General features: G+C 37.7%; 1 protein-coding gene across 4 annotated transcripts in view; it reads left to right on the plus strand.

The window, feature by feature from the left end:
• The window catches only part of NRG1 (neuregulin 1), a 1091656-nt gene that overhangs the window by 929889 nt on the left and 136636 nt on the right, over positions 1 to 25131 (plus strand). For 2 of the 4 annotated variants that reach the window (XM_032838156.1, XM_032838157.1), the window contains exons 4-5: positions 5344 to 5394; positions 7722 to 7772. The exons of the other annotated variants lie outside the window; for them this stretch is intronic. In XM_032838156.1, coding sequence (XP_032694047.1) covers positions 5344 to 5394; positions 7722 to 7772 — 102 coding nt within the window. The remainder of the gene's footprint in view (positions 1 to 5343; positions 5395 to 7721; positions 7773 to 25131) is intronic. 4 annotated transcript variants of the gene reach the window in all.

Consider the following 25131-nt stretch of genomic DNA (forward strand, 5'->3'; position numbering starts at 1 on the left):
GCCACCACGAGAAACAAGGCCAGTGTGTTCTGCATATTGGGAGACTCTCTTTTCCCCCAGCACCTCAGGGGCTTAGTTGCAGCACAACCAAAAAGAAAATAAATCATCTTCCTGACCGACCCTTCAGCCTCGTCTGCTGCTCTCTTTGAATTTGCTATCAATTCTAGTTATCAAAGAAGGCTCAGCTCAGGTCTGGTGCTCTCTGGGACTCAGGCTGGGACTCAGATACACAAACTTGTGTTGTCACATCCCTGTTTCCTTAGAAATCTGGGCAAACACTGCACAGAAACACTCTTTCAGAGGGAAAAAGAGTACTCTACTGTGGTTATAAACTGCCACATGGCCAAACCTTCTCTTCCTGTGTATTTATTATTGACTTGGGCTGAGAGAGTGGAATTCTCAAGAATTTCATTTCCTTCTAGAGGTCCTAGAAAAAAAGTCTTAAAAATAAGAGCATGATGTCAAAACATTATATTGTATAGAACTCCCCTTGAGATTTTAATTGATATGTTCTACAAAATATTAGTCATTTTGTTAGTTTTATGTTGTCTCGCTCATCTCTCCCGTATTACACAAATGCATACACAACTGTGGTCTGATAATTTCTACACGGGTTGCCTTGCTGAAAGATCCTGGTATGCTGCTGTGAGGTAATAATCTAAATTTCATCCTGTGGAAAAGATTCCTTGAGATATACTGAAGCTCTCACACAAGTGCCTTCTTTCACAAAGGTGTTTAGACTATATTTTGGTACCAGACTCTAGGAGGGATGGCATGGGTAAGGGGAAGGAAGATATGAACAAGAGATTTTCCTTTCTCCCCAGAAAAAAATGAAAAAATGTACCAAGATGGACTTGATGTTTGACACTATTTTTAATTCCCAAACACAGCTATATAACTATCAGGAAAAAATTAGCTTGGATCATAAAAGTCTTCCATCCAATATTAGGAATTTTCTGCAGTGAAACTCATTGTTTAGAATTGCTTAGATTTGCAACTAGATATAAACGAGATGATAACAAAAACCCAAGAAATTCTCCCTGAATTGTTACATGCTTGAGTGAAATAATGACCATATTTTCACCATTTTCGACCATTTAGAAAAGAATGTGTGTATATATACACACATTCTTTTCTAAATATATATATTTTCTATATTTTCTAAATATATATATACACAGACACACACACAGACACACACACACACACAATCACTATGTTAAGCTACATTTTAGAAATTTGTATATTTTCTGCCCTTTCCAATACCTCTTAATCCCAATCTTATTTGGAAAAAAGAGTTTGCTGTACAGTAGACAGATAGACACATATGCAATCTGCTACTTATTTTGGGGACTCTGTGGGTCTAACAAACACCAGATGAGTTTTCACAAAAAGAAGGATCTTGGGCACCTAGGTGGCTCAGTGGGTTAAGCCTCTGCCTTTGGCTCAGGTCATGATCTCGGGGTCCTGGGATCGAGGCCTGTATTGGGCTCTCTGCTTGGCAGAGAGCCTGCTTCCCCACTCTCTCTGCCTGCCTCTCTGCCTACTTGTGCTCTCTCGCTGTCAAATCAATAAATAAAATATTTTAAAAAATAAATAAAGAATCTTACAGACAGCCATCATTACATGAGGGGTAATGGGTGAATTCCTTTGATGAATTCAAACATGCCTCTTTAACAGGCCACATACACCGCCCTTACACAGACTGTACACCGTATGTTTATTTTTATTTGCATTTCATTTGGCTTGGTCTTTATATAGGAAATCTTAATGTCGCAATTAATTCTTAGCTAAGAAGCTCCATAAAAACTCCTGGGCACAGATTAGGGAAGAGAGTAATAGACTTAACTGGTTTTTTAATTAATTAAGTACTGCAGTCTTTAAAGATTAATACAAGAGAATACACAAACTAATCAGTCATATCCGCGACTAGATTTTCTTTTTTTAATCAGGAGAAAAATTATTTGAGTGAGATTCAAGATCCCATAGGAACATTGGGCTCACAGCAATAAATTTGCTGTTTCCTTTGAGATGAACGAAAAATAATATTTCCACAAAATTTGCCTAATACATCAATTGGTCCTTTAAAAAAATTGGCTCACGTGGGTAATAGGCTTTGTTTCCCCCTCTCCCAAATTGATGGCATTGTTGGAAATGCTGTGATATTGGTAAACGAGCTATAGTTAAACTGACAATCATATAAAATGTTTTGTAATTTAGAAAGCAGTCTCCATGTGTGTTGTCTTATATCGTATTCGCATGAAGGCTCATAGGGAAGAACCATATGAGTGGAACGGACTTGTCTTTTCAGTGTATAGTATCCATTCTGACTTTACATCATTTATTAATTTCAAAATTTCTCAGTTGCGAAACTGTCCTTGTAAGCAAGAATGCAGACACTGGAAGACATTCCTTAAGTCCTCTTCACTTGTGCTAACAAATAAGGGGGCCCATTTTCAATCTTTAAAAAGATGACTTGGTCATATTTTTTTGCACACAAAATAATAACCCGTAATTTTAGAATAACAAGGAGTCATAGAAGTGGATGTTGAAATACACACGGACGCATCATATGTATGTTTGTGTCTGCGTATATGTGTCTTTTGCCAAATAGTTATATTCAGTATAGTGTGCTCATGGTGAAATCTCAGACAAGTCATGCATGTATCCTAATGAGAAAAATTCCTTTCCACAAGGTATCATTTTTCAGAACTGCAAATTTTTCTTGAGAGCAGATCCAATTTATTAAAAAGGCCGTCAAACATGGAAAATATACTAATGTTCCTTATGCTTACTTGCCTAATCAGCAGAAGTTGCTCAGCTGTGTTCAGTTCCTGATCATTCTAAATCTTCATTAATTTGCACTAATGAAAGGGATGTCCTTTATAAATTAACCGATTTAATATACCAAATTACTGCAGGAAAACTATGTCGCTTAAGTAAACATCAAGAAGATTGCAGGACTTAATTTTTTTCAATCTGTAATTGCAGCAAAATTGTTTTCAATCACTTATAACAAAAGGTGGTTTTGTAAGTCTATGGAGTCTACCCAAAACATGCATTAAAATGGTTGCTGAGTGATTTTAATCAAAAAGATTAATTTTTCTTATTAGCAGGATTCTTTTAGTAAAAGTATATGACTTCTAACTTGTGTTTCCCCCAAGAAAATTCAGAAGGTTTCTATTTGGAGCCATAATTGTTAAAGATATTTTTAAGGTCTCCAGCGTAAATACCTAATTTTAGGAAGGGAGAGGATTGTTATTATTAATATTTTTTTTAGGAAGGGAGATTATTTTAAGATGTCTCTGTGCAGATAGATTTTTATAGTAACCTCCTGTTCTGGTATTTTTATGTAACATTCAATTTAAAAAGGAAACATTATGGTCAGCCTTTCCTCTAATCTGAGATCTTTCAAGTTGGAGATAGAAAAGCTCTGTTTTGTTTTTTTTTTTCCTTTGGAAGGTCACAGTGTACAACTACTTGGTTTGTCAAAAATAAACTTGAAACGAGTCTTGATATTCATGCTGGGATTGGGACCTCTGCCCAATTTTTGTGATCCTGAGCTTACGACTTCGGTCTGGCTGTCATGTCATTGATGGGTCCTGAAGGATAGAAAAGGAAACCTCTCTCCTAATGAGGGCACTTGCTTGGAAACATGGATCTTCTTCTAGGTATTCGTAGGGAAAGATAAATGTTGTGGATCTTTGATTAAAATCTTCCTCTCAGATTAAATTTTCCCCAGAGAAGGATAATTTCATTTTCTGTAGCCCAAATCAAGGAATTGAGTTGTGGTTGTGTCAGAAACAGACATTGCCATATTATCAACTCAGACTGTCCTCTTTAATGCTTGCTGCATGAACAAACCCAAAGGGTATCGTATACCTTCCCATTCCGATTCCTTTCACTTCTTCCCATTTTTTGTGGGTAGAAGAGGCAGTGTAGGCTGCTTTGGTGGCTTGGTAATAATCTCACACCTTGAATGGTTGGTCTTCCTAATGTTTGAATAGAGAGGACTATCCATTACTTAATTTTCCCAAGAGAGACACATTTGGTCTTACTAAAGATATATTTCTGGTCTTTATATATTCGTATCTCACCTGATGCTTATTCTTAAACATCCCTGCTGAGTCTCACATGCTATTTTTGTTCCCTTCTGAGTCCACAAAACCTTTTATCCCTAGAGAAGTGTTGGAGGTTGAAGGAAACATTGCCCGTCAAATTAAGTCTTCTTACCTACTGGACTAGTCCTACCATGGAAACCTGAAATGGTCATATCTATATTTAAAGATGATTACGTTGATCGTGAACATTTCTAACTCCATGATTAACAAGCTGTTAATTCAAACATGAAATGAGAACATATATGATTTGCTTAGGATTTTAGTAGGTTCTGGTAACTTCTGAACAGATTCAACTTAACCTTTTTGTCCTGGTTAGTGAATAGTGACGTATTGTTTCGTCATTTGACAATAATTATACCAACAGTGAAGGTTGAATGATACTCATCATTGCATCACTTTCCAGGCTTCATAAAACCACACCTTACTGAAAATACTAGATTTTAGCAAGTGAAGCCCTTTCCAGAAGGACAGAAAGAAGACAGGGTTGGTTAGACAATGAAATCATCCTTTGTTCCATGATAAAGGCAGTAAACTGAAAACAAGTCAAAGCTTAAACAAGACTGTCCCAATTCCCACCATAACGGTGTGTCCAGCAGGATGTAGTTTCTCCTTCATTCCATTGGGATGGGAGCTCCCTATGACTCTGTGCCTTGCCGGGAGTAGCTGAAAACTGTGTCCGATAAGGCACCCGTCTGGATCATCATTGGCAATTTTCTGTAGAGTTCAATGCCAGAACTTGACGTTTTTCACCAATCCCAACAAGAACCATTGCTTACTTTTGTTTTTGAACAAACGTGTAGTTCTCCAAAGATTGATAACTGAAAAATTCTGACCACAACATTGATCCTACAGCTCTGATATTTTTTTTTACTTCTGCCATCTGCCTTCCTCTCTGAGAAGGAACCTACGGCCGCCTTGCTGTATATTGCCCTTCACCGGCTCCATGGGGGCGGGAAATTCTTCTTACGTACTTCAGCATGGCTCATCTCATGCTCTTTGCCCAGGAAAGAGGAACTACTTATCTGGACAGCCTTTTTTTTTTTTTTTTTTTTTTTTTTTGCATTTCTGACATTTGGGGTGGATAGAGACTGGGCTTTCATCACCCTCTTGAAATACTTTTCTTCCTTGACACACTCTTCTTCAGTTGGAAGGCAGGCTGTGGAAGTGGCTCCCGGCCTCCTGATTATACATCGTAATTTCCTATCACCTTTTCTTTTTACAGACCTCATTACTGGCATGCCAGTCTCCACTGAAAGAGCATATGTGCCTTCAGGTAAGGAAAAGAAGCTCACCTCATTTCACTAACCAGAACCACAGACCTAACGAGTGCTGGCTGCACCTGCTACTAATCAGACCCCCTTCTGCATCCATATTGTAGCTGTTCTTGTTTTCTGCTGCAGTATGTCCTCCAATTCCTTTTGCCTCTTGGGGTTTTCCATAAAGGAGTACAGTTCTTGCCATATGTCTGAAGCTGGGCCTGGGAGGCATGCATGGGAAAAAGAAATGTCTCGATACAACTTAGTGACATTAGATCAGGAAAGAAGACATCTGGGTTATACATTCCGTTTTTACAACCTTTCTAGGTGCTTCTCTCAGCTTCCTCTGTTCCTTTCAACCCACCATAGTTCATTCCTGGGTAATGTGTCCGTGTCCAATCTCTGACCTCTGGGCTCCTAACGAGCAGCTGTGGGTCACTGAACTTAGAGAAAACACTGTTGTATGCCTCAATTTTTCAGATGTTGATGCATTGCTTTTTGGTTTGTTTTGTTTGTTTCTTCCTTGCCTGTAACGTTTGCTGGTAGCACTTACAGTCTGAGCAGATGTTAGCTACTTCTAACCCAGCTCTACTAATGCGTATATAACCATAATTCATTCATTTCTCCATTTGCTGTGAATCTGATTAATCTGCTGTGAATTTTTTTCTTTCTTTTCGCTCTTTTTTTTTCTTTTTACTTTTCTTATCCTCTGTCATTCTGTAGTTAACAGGACCTTGGAATATTTAAAAATTCATATTTAATGAGAAGCAAGTTTTTAGAGTCTTAGATTCAAAACTCACTTCAGAAGTATGATGATAACTTGTTTCTGCATGACACCTCATGGTTTACAAAGACATTTACATCTCATTTCGTGTTCACAATGGATGTGTGAAACAAGACATTATTTTTCTTCATCATACAGATGAGAAAACTGAAGCATTAGAAATATTAAATCATGTGTCTCATCTGGAGAGCAGGTCCTTCCAGCTAGCTCAGTATTCCTTCTCATTACCCTGTATTTAATATTTTAGTGTCATTGATTTCCTTCATATGGCCTGTATCTTGTTGGAAAGTTGGAGGAGGCCATATGATCAAACACAGCTTTTTTTTTTTTTTTTTTTAACTTCTCTTCACCAGTTTCTCCTCTTCCCTTCGAAGCTATTGTTCAAGATCATAAAAGTTAAATCTCTCTGTATCCCAGATGGCTTTGGCCATGTTTAGGGCATATCCACGTGTTGTTCCTAAGATGGACATCTGTGCATTACAGGGTGGTATGATCCCGGAGTCTAAGAGGGTTGTACTTCTCTGAGGAACAAAGAAAGCAAGAGAGAAGGGAAGGAGACAGGGAGGGAGGGGAGAAAAGATAAAGGTAAAAAGAACAACAAAAACAAAACAACAAAATTGTTGAATTATCTGAGTTTTCACTCAGGCATTTCTTTCTTATGAAGGGCTTCACTACCTGACTCCACAGACGTTAGGAAGCTGGGTTTTTTAGATTATGTGATGCTTCTCTTGGGAATCGGGAGTGACTCTCACTAGTATTTTCCGATCTATGACTTGAATCTTTATAGCTTTCTGGCTGCTGACTTTCAATCCTTCTTTGATACTAACTTGTTCTTCTTTGTGACTAATAAAAACCCTTGGGTCCCATGCTTTTTTTCTGCATGAGTTGTGTTTTATGCTCTGTCTGTATTTAAATACTAGCTTTCCTTCCTTTGTACTGGCTCCCTAAGAGAATCTTGCCCCTGTACATCTCCAGTGATCGTATTACGAGTTTATTGAGCATGTTTTGGTTGATCCTACTGTACCACGCCAGCGGATCTTGCATGGACTTACTTCAGCACTGTGTTTGCTCAGGGTGTCTACGCAGACCATGTTGCCTGAGAACAGATTCATTCTTCTTTTTTTTTTTTTTTCCCTTTGCGCATGAAAGTTGACTTTCATTCTCTCTGAATATGGGGATTGTTCTCTTTGGTTTCATGTTTCTGAAAATCAAGATCACACTTGAGAGAAGGAATGGGCCATCTCACCTGTCCTGTGGCTCTGTTCAGAGTCATGTTGAGTCATGTTTCTAGGAAGTTCGTACACCAGTTGGTATGTGGGGTTTCTCTGCAGGTGGACTAATTTCCATGTTCATCCCTTGGGTTTGGACTATGGATAGAGTCCTCCGTGGTCTTTGAATTTTGCATACATCTTCTTCTGACTTAAAAATGCTTCAGCTTTTCTGTTGCGCTGTTTCCTAGTCCTCTTTTTCCGGATGATCCCTGAGCCTGGCACATTTCTGATGTTAAAAATGCAAGCAGCCTGACTCAATAAAGCCTCATTTCACTTCTTTGTTTTATAGAGTCTCCCATTAGAATATCAGTATCAACAGAAGGAGCAAATACTTCTTCATGTAAGTATATTTGAATATTCCATTCACTAGTTTTGAACCCAAGACAGTATCTGCCTCTGGAGGTGGTGTTCCTGTCTTTCCTCTACCCTTGCTGAGGAACCAACCATACATCAAGTTTGGGAGCAGGCTGGTATTTGCTGCGTGGAAGGGAATGGCCCCGTACTGTGCTTGCGGTGGGGGTGAGGGGATTAGATATCCCCTCCCCCTAAGATACACATGGACATTGGAAAACACCACATATGGGGTGGTGTTATACTGTAGTGTCTTTGAATGTTGAAAAATGACTGCAGAGCCTCTGAGGCCTGGTTCTGGGTGAACAATAGAGAACATCGTTTTTTTAAGTGTGTCTTGTTGCCTTTAGCAATTGCTTGAAGCCTGATACCCAGCTGTTTGGGGCCTATTCTAAAGCTCCCCAGTTCTCATACAAAGTCTGCTGTGATAGGGTAAGGAAACTATATATAGATGCCCTTAATTCAAATTCGATAGCAAGTGACTAATTATGAAAATGTTTGAAAGCAAGTCCCTAGGCAAGATCTCAGATTAGTTTTCATCTGTTTAATGTGAAATGTGCTTTGTGCTTGTGGAGTTCTACAACTGCGAGATTGATTGGTGCTTTGTGCCATGTCAGGGGAACTTAAGAAATTAGCAAGGACTAGTAAAAATAGTTTTGATACTTATGAATTGTGAATAGCGTTGAATTAAATTTTGATATCCAGCAGGGGAATTTATCAGACCTTGAAAATAAAACCTATAATTACAGTCTTCTTCTCCCTTATTTTAGCTCTTTATTTAACACTATTTCTCAGTTTGAGAAGCTCTTCCATAAGTAGATATTCCCAATTTTTCTGTTCCAACCTGGGGAGCATGTTGAGGGCACAATTTCCTTTGGCTATCAGTGTGGTAGGAAACACTGGCAGGAAGGTCTGTATTTTAAGCCACTTCAGTTGTTTTGTCCATCTGTTTAAATACATCCAGTTTGAATCTAAAGCCTTTCCCTTCGGGTTAGTACCAGGACTGTAACGATATGATGTAAACATATTTTTTATTGCATGAAGTATGATGTTTTGACTACATTTTAGCTAGATAAAGCATCATTTAACTAGATTGATGGAAGCAATCTAGCGAGATCAAACAGGAAATAAGATGCCAGAGAGGGCTGCATTGGCTTCTTCTGTATTCTAAAGATACTCATTACATAGTCTAAAACGATAATCCCTTCTGGGGAGCTTGGGATATTTGTTACTTAATTCTACTTATAAAAAGATTAGTATAATTATATAGATTTTAACTAACTCACATTAAGGAATCATGTTGAGCTTTGTTTTAGATTTTTGAGTGTTTATTATACAAGGGCAAATACTAGATTTTTCTTTTTGGCATTTTGTCTGGGAACAGTTTCTCCCCTGCATGATTCATTGAATAAATTTATTGAAACTGTTGTAATTGGAACCCTCCTGCTATCATTAACGGGGCGATGGATGCTATCCTTAAGCATATGCGAGTAGTTTTGGAATAGAAGAAATACTTCTTTGGGTTTTCCAGAGCTTCAGGGAACTGAAATGAATCTCTCAGTTTACATTTGTATTCATTGCAATACTGTTGAGAGAGAAATAATTTTGAAATCTGACTCTGATCTCTAACTCTCGGCAGAGTTAGTTCCTGATATTTGGTAAAGGTTTTAGACTAAGAAAGAAGGCTTTATATTTTAATATCGTATAAAAATATTTCAGTGCGCCATTTTCATACATTCCCCCCCTTCCCTGTTCAGGCTGGGCTCTCAGGAAACACTGTGGAATTGATTTAAGCACACATTTTCTTAATCTCATGAAAATACACTCTGTAATTTGAAAGTAGAACCGGGAGTGACCAGATCCTGAGTCCAGTCTTGGTGAGAGCAGTGAGAGCAGCGTGAGGCACTCAACCCTTCTAGAGGGAGCGTTTGCAGAGCTCCGCAGTGCAGGGTCCGTGACGTCAACAGAGCTCCATGTAGCAAAGGCCCAAGGGGAAACTTGAGGCAGCAGAAATAGCCATAAGCGGGACTTACACATTCAAGTGATCTGTAACAGTCGAAGGCCTTGGGAAAGTCCACACGGGTCAGAAATAATCAGCGCCGAAGAATAGGTTCCTTTTGGCTTTGTTTCCGCCAGAAAGGAGACACCGGTAAATCCCCGTGCGGGAGAAGCGAACCCTGCTCTTGCAATGCAGTCACGTCTGTGTGGGCGACATTCTTGGAACTCCGGGCACTGTCCTTTGCTGTGTACATTTTGCAGAGCCTGTCTATGGATTTGGCAAACCTGTTGTGTATTGGGACGAGTGCGTGTGCTCTCGGGGGTCAGGCGATCCTGTTACTTTTCCCTTTTTTAGGCGGAGGAGGCGCACCTGTGTGCAAAAGCAGCCCCTAACAGCCCCAGTCCTGTTGATGAGGGCAGCTCACTGCTGAGTAAACCCTGAGGGGGTTCCGCCCTGTCAGTTTATGCCCTTGACCCTGTGCCCCGAAGGATTTATGCCCTCTAACCCGAAGGATGCCAAGTCTGTCCTTTGTCCCTGCATCCCGCTTCTCCCCAGAGCCTCCCCTGACCACGCCCACCCTCGAAGTTCTACTTTAGCCCTCTGTATCTCCTGTTGGGATAGAGAAAAAAACAAAAAGAAGAGAATAAGTATTGCCCACCTACCTATCTGAAATACTCCTGCTAATATTTTAATATACATTCTTCTTATCAGTGTTTTTCATTCCGGGTTTCTGTTTATCCACTCTCCCTCGGTCTACTTAATGTATCAGATGCATTTTTCTCATGTTAGCAAATACGAATCAGAAGTATTTTAAAATAGTTTTCTGAAATCTTAAACTTTTAAATAATTCTTTAAAACTCACTGTAACAATAAAGCAGTTGTTCTTGACTAGAGGTTTTAAGGGATTTATGTTTCATTTACAAATACCTTATCATCTATTTCCCCTTTGTATTTATTATTCCTAACATTTCATGCATATTGATGAAATGCGAAAGGTACTGATCCTTCCCTTTGGAAGGAAAATTTTTGCTATTTCTTTTTTGAAACTGGGATTGAACTTTGCATTGTACACTCACTATTTTTAGAGTTGCTAATTTATGAAATGTTCAAGATGTTTCCTATAATGATCTCCTGGTAAAGGTGAACATTATTTGCCTTTATTTTATTTACTTTGTTTTGGTAAATGAGGCATCTGTAACTTGAAACATGTAATTTGCTAGATGAGTGTCCTGTTACACGTAAGTGCTATTGTAAAAGGAGAAGAACGTGAACTTTACAAAATGGTTAGTAGGACTCTCTTGTTCCTCCTTTATGTAGGATCAGCAAAAAAGTAAAAGAATTGCTTAGAACAAACCATAATGACTTCCCTCTGAAGTGCCAGCTGCCCATGACCCTATTTTGCCTATGATTTTATTGAATGCTATAAAAAGGTACAATTGTTAATACCAGCCACTTTACTGAATTACGAACCATCCATTCCAATTTAATGTATAAAAGAGAGAAACAAAAATGAAGTCTAATGAATAGTAATTAGAAAAAAATAAAGATAAGTTTCTGGAAAACAGTCTTAAATAGTTGTAAGTGTTCATAATAATAATAACAATAATAATAATAATAATGGCAAACATCTGTTGACGTCTTTCTGTATGCCCGGCACTGTGTTAGGTGATTTGTATGGAGACCCATAATGGTTCTCATAAAACCTTAATCCATTCTTCAGATGTTAAGGCTGATAAATTTTATCTGAAGTCACAGAAGCAGAATTCAAACCCAGGCAATCCACTAGCTTGCTATGCATGATATGTGAGAGTTTTTTTGCCTCAAAGAAAAAGCCTTTAATATTAAAAGGAATGAGATCCTGTGAATGGACTGGAAAGTAACCTTTGACACAAAGTGGATTGGAGGTGTGGATGGTAGCTTAGGGAAATGCATGACCCGGGACCTGCTGAGCCCATGTGATCTGTGTGATACGCACATCAAAGCATGCGGAGCAGTGAGGTAAAATGGACAGAATGCACACCTTGCGTGGACACGTGCTCGCAAGTTAAATACCAATGATCTAAATACTGGGTAATCTTGGGCAAATTGTCTAACCTCCCTGAGACTCCGTTTCAAGGTCCGTATAATCCTGTTTATCTCAAATCTACATTGGAAGCCTAATGTGGGAAAATTAATGTGAATCGTTTAGCACAACTTTGCTTTTAGATGGTCTCTCCTATCTGTGGGAGAGATAAAAACGAAAACCTGATGTAGCTCTGAAGAGAGAAAGGTCATCAGAGGAGGCCTTGCATCTCATTTTCACAATATAGGAAAATATCTTTATTTTTGGAGGAGGAAGGGAGTTAATTATTTGCATTCCAGATGATGCTGCTGAAAGTTCCAAGCCAAGAAATCACTGTGTCTCTTCAAAATATGATATATTCTCAGCTAAGAGTGCATTTCAAAGGAACTTATCCAGGAAGTCCTCTTTGAAATCTCTGAATGAAATGGACGATGCAGTCTTTAATTTGGCACCTAAAAGAGCTGGCTGAAGGGGAAAATGTCTTTTGTCTGCAGGACATTTCTGTTATAATGAGATACAGCATTTTCACTTGGGACTAGCACAGTGATTAGTATTGATTCGATTCCACCACGTCCGCTGGTCCCTTGGTGAGAGATTTAAAGCTCTGATTCTTACATTCCGCCTTCAGCGGCAACTGACTTACCTGCTTTAACAGTAGAGGAAACTGCCTGGACCTTTGCTAAATGATTCTCTGCTGGAAAAAATGGCATTTCAATTTCAGGTCTTTATTGGTGGCAAAATACGAAGTCCGTCCTGTCACCGTTGGAGAGCAACTTCTAACTGAATGCAAATTGTGTTTCCACATTTCTGTAAACATGGCATTTTCCGGGGTGTGGTGGCTCTGTCTATTGTGGCGAAGGGCAAATTCCCATGCATCATAGAGCAATAAGAGAATAATTTTAAAAGGAAATTGCCCAACTAGTATTACTGCCATCTTTCTAATTGGGAAGACACAGAGTTTTTTAGGACAGTAAGTGACTTGGAGCAAGAGGACGGAGGTGTATGTCACAGCCATTGCTGTGTTCAGACGAGTTACTGCCTTCACGGTCATTCATTCATTTTGTAAGTGACTGTATCTTACTTCTTTCTTAAATCACCACCTGCAACTGTAATACAGTTCTTCAGTTCTGCCTTTGACCTTTCTAAAGTCACTCCCTGCCTCCCACTGCATTCTATCACTGGACAAGATAACTTTGAAACTTTTGGTCAAGCTTATAATGAAATTGTAGTTAACCTTTCGTATTCAGTTGAAATTAACCTTTACCAAATTACTCTTTTGAATCATGAAATAAACCGTGTATGTGTATGTGTAAACATACATAACTGATATTTGTACCATACTATATATTTTATAAGGCTTATTTTTATATATTGAGTCATATATTCACATAGGAACTCTGTGACCTCGATTTTATCCCATTTGTCAGCTGATGGGTTGAAGCTCAGACATTCTGACATGTCCAAATTCAAAAAGTAAGTTGGTGGTGGAAGAGAAATTTACACCTGAATCTTCTGGTAACAAATGTTTTGGTCTTTTATTTACAAAGTCTTATGGGATTCGTTCAGCTAGTTTGAGGGAAGGCCTTCTTAAAAAAAAAAAAAAAGAAAGAAAGAAAAAGAAAAGCATCAAGATGCAGTTTTTTATGAAGACTCCAGGAATAAAATCACATTAGTCCCAGTTATCCCAAAGCCAGCTTTTATTGAAGCCATACCCTTTCCACACACTAAAAGGGAATGAAATGGATGGGTGAGCTCTTAGTTAATGGCAACACAATTCAAGGGTTTAATAGTGAAAAAAAAAAGGAGGCAGAAGTGTTGGTCTAGAATTATTTCAGTGACCTTGCTGTTTGGCTTTGTTATTTTGAGAATGATGTGATGTATTTCCAAATATGCTATTTTACAGAGATGGGAATACTGTTAGAGCCATGGTGCTAATGGGACTCTGATCTTCATCAAACAGGCATACCCTCGGTGGTCGTTTATGTTTGGGATAGATATGTTGCCTTATTCCAGACTAAGTACTATTTAATTTAGTGCATGATATCTCAGATCCTGAAAATTCTTTGTATGACAGAGTTATTCATTAGTGGAAAATTATCAGACCTGGAGCAATTATTTCTCTGTATTTTATTCTTTGGGGAGGTTTTTACTGGAATATTCTCTTTAACATTAAAAAAAAATTCATCAGTCTTTTTGCATATCAGCTGGAAGAGGGGAAGACGTCTTTATTTTATCTGTTATCTGAGCAGTAAAAACTTTACTGAGTGTTTTTAATCATTTGAGATAGAGCGGTGGAATGGATTAGATAGAAGAGTTTTAATTTATTAAATGTGAGTGGAGGCAAGGGAGTGGAAACGGGTGTATATCAAGAAAACATCTGGAAGAACAAAGCTAGCAAGATTTTGATAAATTTACTTATGCCAAACTTGGTGGTTTTATTTATCTCTTTATTTTTTTCAAGTTATCTAGGGATCTGAGAAATTGGAAGATGGGACTGGACGCCTTTGAATTAGATCGGGGGTCCTCTAGGAAACAGCTCTCTCCCTGGAGGAGAGGGGAGAAAAAGAGGAAGGGATGGGGAACGACATGATAAAGCTGCAGCACAAAAAGAAATAGGGGCATTCTGATTTAAGAGTTTATCACTTACCAGCTGTAGAACTTTAACTCCGAAGGGCTTACATATAAAGAGCGTATGTTGGCTTCCATAACTGGTCCAGTTGGATCCAGAGCCTCAGTCGCGTAAGGGAATGGCTTCTCAGTCTTTATGCTTTGTTTCTCCATAGGTGTTAGCTTCACTCTTAGTGGTCTTTCCCTGCCTGACAAGGAGATAACTGCTGGTATCTCTAAGCCTGTAACCCCTCAGCTCGTGGTCTAAAAAGAAGAGAAAGTCTACTCCTTATCCGCACAGCAGAACTTGAGGAAGAATTTAAGGAAGAATCTGATTGGCTCTACCTGTGTCCTTGCCTACCCCTAAAATCATTACTGTATCCAGGAGATTAATGACTTCCGTTGGGCAGGGCGTGGGGTCAGATATCCCCTGCTGTGTGTGTTTGGGTCCGTGAGGCAGATGAGCTCAGCCCTGTGGGAACCGCAGGGTTTAGGTTCATTACAAAGGGGAAGGTTTTGTATCTAAAGAAAGGCAAAGTGAGCCAGACAGGTAAAACCAGCACCATCCTCTGTTGCTGATGAGCAGACAACTTGAGAAGACTCAGGAAATAGGTATCTTACCGAGATTTTTTTTTTTTTTAAGATTTTATTTGCCTATTTATTTGACAGAGAGAGATACAGTGAGAGAGGGAACACAAGCAGGGAGAGTGGGAGAGGGAGAAGCGGGCTTCCCGATGAGCAGGGAGCCCAATGAGGGGCTCAATCCCGGGACCCTGGGATCCTAACCTGAGCTGAAGGCAGAGGCTTAACAACTGAGCCACCCAGGCACCGCTCTCACAAAGAATTTTAAAGGAAAATTGAAAATAGATGTTACTGAACATTGTTCAACTGGGCAGACAAGATTAAAGCAGAAATTTTAAAGAAAATGAGTTAGGAAGCTGAAGACAGTTGAAATACCTTGAAAGACTCTTCATTAGAACCTAGGAGTTGACTATATAATCATAATTAAAATACCCTCTTTTTTTTTAAATCCATAAACTTAATGCTTTTCTGAAGAAAGTAGAAAAGATTTTTTTTTTTTTTTAATGAGCTACAGTTTTCAAGTTAGAATACATGGGAAGCATTTTTGAAATCTGTAAAATGTTCTGACTTTGGAGTTAAAAATCAAAGTCTGCTTCATGGAGATTCTTTTATTTAAAAATCTGTACTTGGGGCACCTGGGTGGCTCAGTGGGTTAAGCCTCTGCCTTTGGCTCAGGTCGTGATCTCCGGGTCCTGGGATCGAGCCCCACATCGGGCTCTCTGCTCAGCAGGGAGCCTGCTTTCCCCTCTTTCTCTGCCTGCCTCTCTGTCTACTTGTGATCTCTCTCTCTCTGTCAAATAAATAAATAAAATCTTAAAAAAAAAAACTGTGCTTAAGTAGATTTTGAAAAATTACTAGCATCTTTCACCAGAGAAACTTGCATCTTCCTTCCTTTCTTCCTTCTAACAGTAAGAGAAGGAAAAGAAGCATGCTTAGCCCATTCCGTTTCATATTGCACAGAAAAGTCCACAGGTCTTGCTGAAGTGCGAAATCACCCTTTCTGAGGCTTTACCAGCCTCCTAGGTATCACCGCTGAACCCTAGAGGAAGTGATGTCTCCACTAGTTCATCTGTAAGCAGATTTTGCTATTCTCTGTCCTACTCTTATTATAATGCCTCTAGCACAGGAGGTGCTTCATTATTTAAATCTTTTTTTTTTTTTTTAATAAAGGTGCTATGTATTGATAGTTCAGCTAATCATCAAAGGACTGCTGGAATGGCATTTTTCATTTTATCTCTCAGTCTACCAGAAGTCAGAAAAATCTTAAAAAACCAATTACATGGACCAGTGTGGGTTATAGTCTAAACATACACTCATCTCTGTTCAAGTCCGTAACTATCTCTAATTCAGAGATTTGGTGGTTAGGCTGAAGTTGTTCATTATATGTGAGTTATCATTTTGTTCATTGCTCAGGTATTCCAGAGACATTTCTTCAGTAACTACCAGGCTTTTTAAAAAATGTCACAAGGAGAGGGGCGCCTGGGTGGCTCAGTCTGTCAAGCATCTATCTGCCTTTGGCTCAGGTCATGATCTCAGGGTCCTACGTCAGGCTCCCTGCTCCGCTTGTAGTCTCTCTCACTATCTCTGTCCCTGTCTCTGTCTTTCTCTCTCTGTCAAATAAATAAAATCTTTTTAACCAAATGTGACAAGGAGAGAGAAATTGAGAGAGGGCGTGAGGGGAAGAGACAGAGGAGAGACAGAGACAGGTTTTGTTAAATATTGCAGGACTTTTATTGGCCACAATGAAAAAATATCATCAGTCTTACTTTTAATTTTTAAAAGGAATTTGGAGAAAAAAAGAAAAATAAATAAATAGATAAATTAAAAAAAAATTGGAGCTATTACTCTTTTCATTTCAATAGTCGGAATAGTAAAAAACAGATCGGGATAGGCCAAGTGACAGCTAAGGTCAAAGGGCAAGTGTAAAACTGAAAGTTTTGCTATTTGAGTCTTAGATCACCGAGAACTTTCTCGTTTTCTGATTAAAATAAGTGAATACTTAATCATCTGCCTCCCATAGTGCTCTAGAATGATGCTAGGAATGGTGCTAAGAAAGGTGATGTGTATTTCCTGAAGGGGGGATGGGTTGGGCGAGATGCACATAAGTGGTCCTGGGGCTGAAGTAGTTTGCAGTAAAGTAGAAAGGTTAATTGTAGTTAATTGGGTTAATTGTGTATAAATGATACATCTTGTGATACAAAGTAGAATATGGGGGACAGACTTAAGTTGCTTTTTAAAATAATACTGCTTAAGATAGAATACACTTAATCCATTTTGCAGCATGTGATTTAAAAGAAAATAGTTGAATAATGATTGTTTGTACTGTGTTCTCTCTTTTTTTTTTAAAGTAGCCAATTGTTTCTTCTTCATATTTAAAGCTCAGTAATTTTACAAAGGAATCAGAATTCTGATATTTATCCTATTTAAGAAAAATGATGATAATCTGTAACCTACTGTTAAAAGTAAAAGGCCAAGTAACAGTAAGAAGAATCAGAAAGTACTTTGCACTAAGTAGAGTTTTGAAGGTAGTTTGGGGAAATTTTAAAGGATTTAGAAACCTAACTGGAAATTTTAGATGAGCATAATCACATTTTGATAAATTGAATTACTGTTTATTTTCAGAAACTTACCCATGATACGTAGATGGACTTATAAGATATTCAAAGAGACATTTTTGATGAGGTTACCTGGAAATGTAATATGGAAAGGTTGAAGTTTCCTTCCTTTTTTTTTTTTTTAAGATTTTATTTATTTATTTGACAGAGAGAGAGATCACAAGTAGGCAGAGCAGCAGGCAGAGATAGAGGGGGAAGCAAGCTCCCTGCTGAGCAGAGAGCCCCATGTGGGGCTCAATCCCAGGACCCTGGGACCATGACCTGAGCCAAAGGCAGAGGCTTATCCCGCTGAGCCACCCAGGCATCCCTAAGGTTGAAGTTTCTTGAACAATTTTATTTTCATTAGGCAAAACTTTGTTTTTTTTGTTTTTATTTTCTAAAGTCCATAGAATTGACCCAAATTTGGACTACTACTACTGTATTTGAAAACATATATCTAATTACATTATAACTTTGTGATACAAAAGTAAATTAAAATAATAAAGTAAATCAATTTAAATGGCTAAATATTGAAAAACAACATATTCCTTTATAATTTTTCCTCTCTTGATTTCTTAAAATTCATTTATTGAAAGGAGTGATTAATTGACAAGAAGCTTCTGTGTCATTTGATTGAGTTTTCAACTACACATTCCTCATGTGAGAATTAAGATATATTCAGAAAAAGAATCCACGAAAGGAAATATATTAAATGTTATTTTATAATGCTTTATATAAATGTTGTTCTTCATTTTAATTTAGAGATCTAGCTATTTAATCAACCTATAAAAATCCATGCTATTCACAGATAGTGTAACTTGGAGAACAGATCATTGTTACTTTAATTCTTAGTCTACAAAGCTGTAAGAAGAAGTTGCTGTATTTACTTAAAAACAGTTGTAAAATCTAGCATGGTCCACCAGTGATGAACTATTTCAGGCAGAAGGCTCCTTGTCAGCCGGGATATTTTTGTAAGATGTGATGTGAGGAAATATGAAGAGAAATAGCCTTATACATATCTGACAGAAAATTATTTAAGTGGCCATAATGGATTTTTTTTTTTTTTACAAATTTTGTACATTTCCCTTTAGTTGATCCAGATGGATTTTTTTTTTCCTCTGCTATCCTCATGGTAGCTTCTTATTTTCACATCACTAATACTCCAAAGCAGAAATGCATCTTGTTCAGGCTTGATCCTCAAGTTATCTGTAAAATAAATAAATAAACAATACAAAGAGTTCTTGGGTATGTTTTAGAATGAACAGATTATGGGGACTGCAGAATTGCCATGTATGTGCAAATGAGACTGTGTCTGAAAGCAAGATAAGCTTTAGGAAGGATATAGGTGACTTGGGCCACATAAGGGATTTACTGGAACCTTTCAAAACATGTTTACAGTGCAGGTGAAGAGCACTGAGGTTTAAAACTGTTCAGCTCAGTGAAAATAAAAATGAAGCCTGACATCCACTACATGTATAAATAGAGAAACAAGTATTTTACTAAAACTTCTGCTCATTCTTCCAAAGTTTCTAGACCATTGGCTGTGACCATTTATGTACAGGGTGCATTGAGGAGTAAGTCTAACAGAAGCTTGTAGTGGAGAGGTTTTTCATGAAGAAGAGGACCAGCGATAGTCTCAATAATTTTCAAAATGTCATAACTCACCTCTGTTCTTTTGCAGGAGAAGTACAGACCTGGGTATATTTTATTTAAATGATGCTCTGAAATTGTTAAAAAAAAAAATCCTTGTCTAATCAAGGAAGAAAGCAAACTCTTTATTATTTTTTTGATTTAACAAGATGTTAGATTATCTTCCAACCCCCAGGGATATGCTTCTGCTTGTCTCATAGCTCTTGCTTACTTGTTACTGACACAATGTGCGCATCAGTTCCCAAGCCAGAGTGTAAGTGGCAGAAGAAAGGAATTTGGGCTTATTTGTGTGTTCACTCCCATAGCTTATCACTATGCTGTCTGTTTCCCAGGAATTATTAATTAAATGAATATAAAAATGAACAGTGAGGTGTTCTTTATTTTTAGTTAGATTAGTATAATTTTTAAAGCTGTACATACATGTAATTATAGGAAAGCCATCTAAATCTTAAATCACAAAACATATTTAAACATTTGTAAATCAAAGTCTAAAAAAAATAATAGTGGCTTAAATATTAGAGAATTTTTAACATTTTGAGAAGTATTTCACACTTTGCTTCTATTTTAAATTTTTTTTCTGATTTCTATATCTGGAAAGTTTCTTCATTTTTAGATAAATACTTATTTACATGGTGATTTATAACAATCCGTTCCACTTTAGATGGGATTATTACAAATTATCTGCAAACGTATATATAGTAACTTGTTGGTCGCTGTTCCTCTCTGTGGTGCTGAAGAGTCATTTGTTTGGGAGTAAGAGAATGCCACCATGGTGTTAATAAGGTTGATTTTTCTTTTATTATTAATAATAAAGTAGTAATAATATCTTTTAGTGAGCACCTATCACATGTCAGTTACTTTCATCTGAGAGTAAATATGTTTATTAGTCCCATTATATACATAAGGAAACTAAGAGGCTCAGACAAGTCAGTGTCTGGTCAAGGTTGTATTACAGGTGGTGGCAGAAGCAAGGGTGCTTTCTAGCTTTCTAGCCCCTCTGACTCTGCCTCCTGTGCTCTTAAAAATTATTTATTTATTTTTGAGAGAGAAAGTGAGAGTGGGGGGAGGGGCAGAGGGAGAGACAGTCCTAAGCAGACTCCACACTGAATGCAGAGTCCCGCATGGGTCTCAATCTCACCACCCTGGGATCATGACCTGAGCCAAAACCGGGAGTTGGATGCTTAACTGACTATGCCACCCAGGCACCCCCTCTCTTGTGACCTCTTACTCTAAAGGGCATGTGATCATTGCAGCTACTTTTGAAAATACTCTTTTTCTCTAACTTGATTGCTTGGACCAAATCAGTTCTAGGAATCAAGGTTCCTGAGCAAACTATAGAAATACATATACACATTTACTATGATAACAAAATTAAAACTAGAAAGTTTTAGGTAACAAATTATATTCGTGTAGTACTTGGATCATTTAGAAGGAATATTGTAAACCTCTAGTACACACATACTTTGGAATGGAAAGAGAATGATGAGCACATTATGGTTGATAAAAGGTGTGTGCATTAAATATCTGAAACTCGGGTCATAAGAAACAAACAGAAAGTGATATATAGCCTCAGCTTCCTCATCCTTCATTCCGATGGCAATTTGGCAATTTTCAGATCAATTTTGAGATGCAGAATAAAAATCATAGCTTTTTGCTTAAATTTCAGATTGATGTAGAAGGCTATTTGGTTCTAATAATCTTTACAGTCAGTTTTCTTTTTTGTGTTTAGATTGACTTATTTTGTCAGTTTTTAGGGATTTTTTGCTTCCCTGGGCAAGATGGCATTCTCATCTCCTGCTGCTATTAACATTTAAAGCATGCAGCCTTTTGTTGCAATGTGGTGTAAATTCCAAGTGACTGACGGTGATTAAACAGAAAATGAAACTTGAATGGCACTCTCTCAGAATCTGCTTAAAGCCATGACAGGTGTCTGTCTATAGCAATATATCAGTTTGGAACACATGAAGAGTAAGAAATTGTGGCTTTTTCATGGTTGGGTTTCTTTTTTCTTTGAAATCAAAGGGAGAAAATACCAATTTGTCCTGGATCACTCAAACAGTGATCTGGATTTCTAAACAGGGTGGACAGCACAAGCACATGATGAATAATCCGTGAGCTTCCAGTCTGATACTGTGCACCAGACCTATTTTATACCAGTTGTAATTTTTCTCATTTGTACACAGATACTGTAGTAACATTAAAAAAAAAAAAAAAGAATGCACTCGAGAAAGATAAGACACAAAGGAATTAATTGGGATTACAACTCTTCTTTCTGCATTGACTGCAGAAGCTTGGTGATCTGAATTGTGCTTCAGCCCTGAGCTCAGGACTCCCTTCCAACCCCCAAGGCTCTTCTTTAACATTTGTTATTACTTAGCTATTTTATTTGGCAGAGATCCCTTTATCTCATCTTCTAATGCACTGGCAAGCTTCCTATTGCCAATAGCTTAGAGCCTACTACTGCTGGGGTAAGCGACATAGTCGAACTTTCTAGCCTCTGCATCCTTATAAATAATGCATCTGGTTTCCTGTAACTACATGAACCCTTAGACTTTGGTAGGCATGTCTTTGTTAGTCAGGGTAAGAGTGGGGAGATGAACGGTTGGGGAAATAGTTGTAGGCAGTTGCTATCACTGATTAGAACCTGACTCCATCATACATGCATTAATCACGGGGTTAATGCTAATGGAATGCTTAGGATATTTATAGTAGACATAAACATGATATATAAAAATAATGTCTTTGCTGGCTAAACTGTATCTTAAATTCAACATGGAAAGTGCTAATGTTCACCTAGGACCTTTTGCCCATAATTAGATATAATTTACTTATTTTTAAAACCCCTTTTAATCTGTGCACAATCCATTTACTTTTTGGGTGTGCACACACTTATTCTTAAAAACAACAGTGAGATACTGGTTAAAGATAATACATAATGTTCCCGTTACCAGATTCAGAATGAAGGAGGAAAAATGCTATGATAATGAGTTAATGGCAAAGTAAGTAATATATATCATACTTCTAATTTCAAAGTGTTTATAAACTTCGGTTAAAAATTAATGTTTTACGGGGTGCCTGGGTGGCTCAGTCGGTTAAGGGTCTGCCTTCAGCTCGGGTCATGATAGCAGGATCCTGGGATCGAGTCCCACATCGGGCTCCCTGCTTCTCCCCCTCCCACTGGTGCTCCTCCTGCTTGTGCTCTCTGGATTGTGTTCTGTCTCGCAAATAAATAAATAAAACCTTAAAAAAATTAATGTTTTGCTTTAAGCAATAGAGATATTAGTATTTAAATAAGAGAAACCAACTTTCAAAAGTGAAACTTCTTTAGCAATGTTCTTTATGATGGCAGCTTCAGACAATGTTAATGTAAAGTAAGCAAGTGCCACCCCAGTACATATCCTTTGCTTTATTGGGCATGCCATCACTGAACATTCACAGAATGACGGTTAAGCATTAAAATTGTTGTGTGGCTGAAAAAATCGAAATTGACACAGATGTTGAGTGAGGAGCAGGGTGCTCAAGAGCCTTGTATATTTTCATCAGAATTAATTGAAAGAAGAAAAAAATCATGTTTCGAGTGGAGAAAGGATGTTAATCCCCTTCGTTTTATTGTCAGTTTCTTTAATTATTATCAGTTTAAATCTGAATGGCTCATGTACTTATGAATATGATGACTTACAACTAATAGTGACACTTATTTTGGTCATCTTTAGCTTTTAGCATGACAGGGATTTTGCAGAGCCTAGCTAGCTATTAGAACTAATCTTAGCCAAAATGTTTAATACTTATTTCTTTGAACCATGTTGAATTTCCTTATTGATTAAACTGGTTTCTACAACCAGCCAATTTTTAAATTAAATCATCAGACCCATATCTGTATGTAGTGTAATTTTTTTCTCTTGGATTTTGAATACAGTTTTTTTCTACTTTGAAATGTCAGGATTTCTGTGAAATTAAAACATTTCCTTAATGATTTAGAAAATTTGGCTAACGCTATTTTAAAACTGTGCATTGTCATCGTCAGTAAATGGGAAGTCTTCAGTTCACCAAGAAGATAATAATAAGATATGTTAGTATTTTATTCGATTTCTGCATTTTAATCCACCCACCAAAAACAACTCAATAACATCTAAAAAAAAACCTCATCACCAAATAACTGCTCCAGCTAGTGTGTTTTGATAGATGCTTTGTTTTGATGGATACTGAGGATAGAAATAGTTGGATTATGTTTTTATGCCTCTAATTGTCCAATACTTTCAAAGTCTTCCTGCTTAGGCATAGTGCTTTCTGGAATTAAATCTCGGCATTCTTCTATCATTATTCAAAACAAAACATTGTCAGAAGGAAATATTTTCATAACTGGACGCTGAGTGAGGAAAATCTCAGATACTTAGACATGCATGTACAATAAACAATGTTTCCAAAATGTCTACCATACGAATAGAATCCATGAGAAAACATAGACTCTCACTTCTGAAGTGTTTGCATTTGTGCCAGACTGAGATTAGGAAAACTGGGTTCTCCCTTAGAATGTAACAACATGGAAGCAGGAACCATTGCAGTCTTCCTCTTATTCTCATAGTCTTAAGTAGTACCTGGGATGTAAAAGGCACTTACTAAGCAAAGTTGCCAAAGGTGAGACAGATAAGATGAACCTAGATTATATCTGGAAAAACTGACAAAAGGCACACATTTTTTTAAAAAAGTACATGCGAAGCCTGTAGCAGAAGTAGCATTAACTGAAGATGAAACTTTCCCTTTTCACTTTAATATGAATAATTTTGAACTTGCTGTAATTGCACAATTTTTTCAAATACTAATTCCATTTCTTTAAAAAAATCAAAAGAAATTAAATTTTCCTGCTAAAACTGCGAGTTTACGGCATAGCATGTCTTCCTGTCAGTGATCATGTTCATAGTAAAAGAAATATGCCAGAGAGGGGCATCACACGGTTTAGTATACTAAGGCTTTTTGACTCGTGTACCCACTAGCAATACCATTTAAGTGGCTTGCTTTCATCATGGCCAGAATTCAGCCACACGGCATGATCAAGTGACCACCTAAAGTTGCAAATTAAATTCTATTGTTGGGAGAAAGTGCCCTGACCTGAAGAGTAAATCCGTGTCATTATCATATTTGTTCTCATTCTCTTCTCTGGGGTCCAGAAACAGTGGGGCTCAGCAGAAAAGTTATTTCTTCTGTTATGGATGACCTTTTTGTTTAAGTCTTCTTCTGTGGGTGCACTTTCAAAATGTAATTCTCAAGAGGAGAAATAAGGATCCCGATAGCAAGGATGATCAATAAGGTAGGATAGATGTATATATATATATATATATATATTACTTGCAATGATGCCTCTTCTGCCTCTGTTTTTCAGAGTCAGCTTCTTGTTCTGTTTTTCTAGGGAGACTTGGACCTTATCACTCTCAAAATTTGAATCATGCCTTCCCTGTCAGCAGATAACCCCACTTTCTACTTCAGAGAAAAAAGAGGCTAGAGCAGGAACGTCTTTTCCCTTCCTGCTGCCACATCTGTAAACTCCAGCACAATGCCTAGGACAGAACCAACCACTTAGTGAACATTTTTTGGATGGATGGGCAGTTAGAGAGCAGGATAAATGAATGTGCACCTTTGGTCTTTAGAAATGGTAGCTATTTTTGATCATATAAAATACAATGGCCTCAAAATCTGAAATCTGCTGCTTTTGAAAAGCAGGTCATCTTGAGGTTTTTCCATTTTTACCTTCCAGACTGTGAAATGAAATTAGTTTAAATGCTGAACAGCAAAAATTTCCTAATCAGTTGCTGTATGTGGGCTGGATTACAGTCAATATCACTTCTTTTCGAGTCGGGCA

Source organism: Lontra canadensis, unplaced genomic scaffold (assembly GCF_010015895.1).
Source record: "Lontra canadensis isolate GAN:19392208 unplaced genomic scaffold, GSC_riverotter_1.0 scaffold102, whole genome shotgun sequence".
NCBI lineage: Eukaryota > Metazoa > Chordata > Mammalia > Carnivora > Mustelidae > Lontra > Lontra canadensis.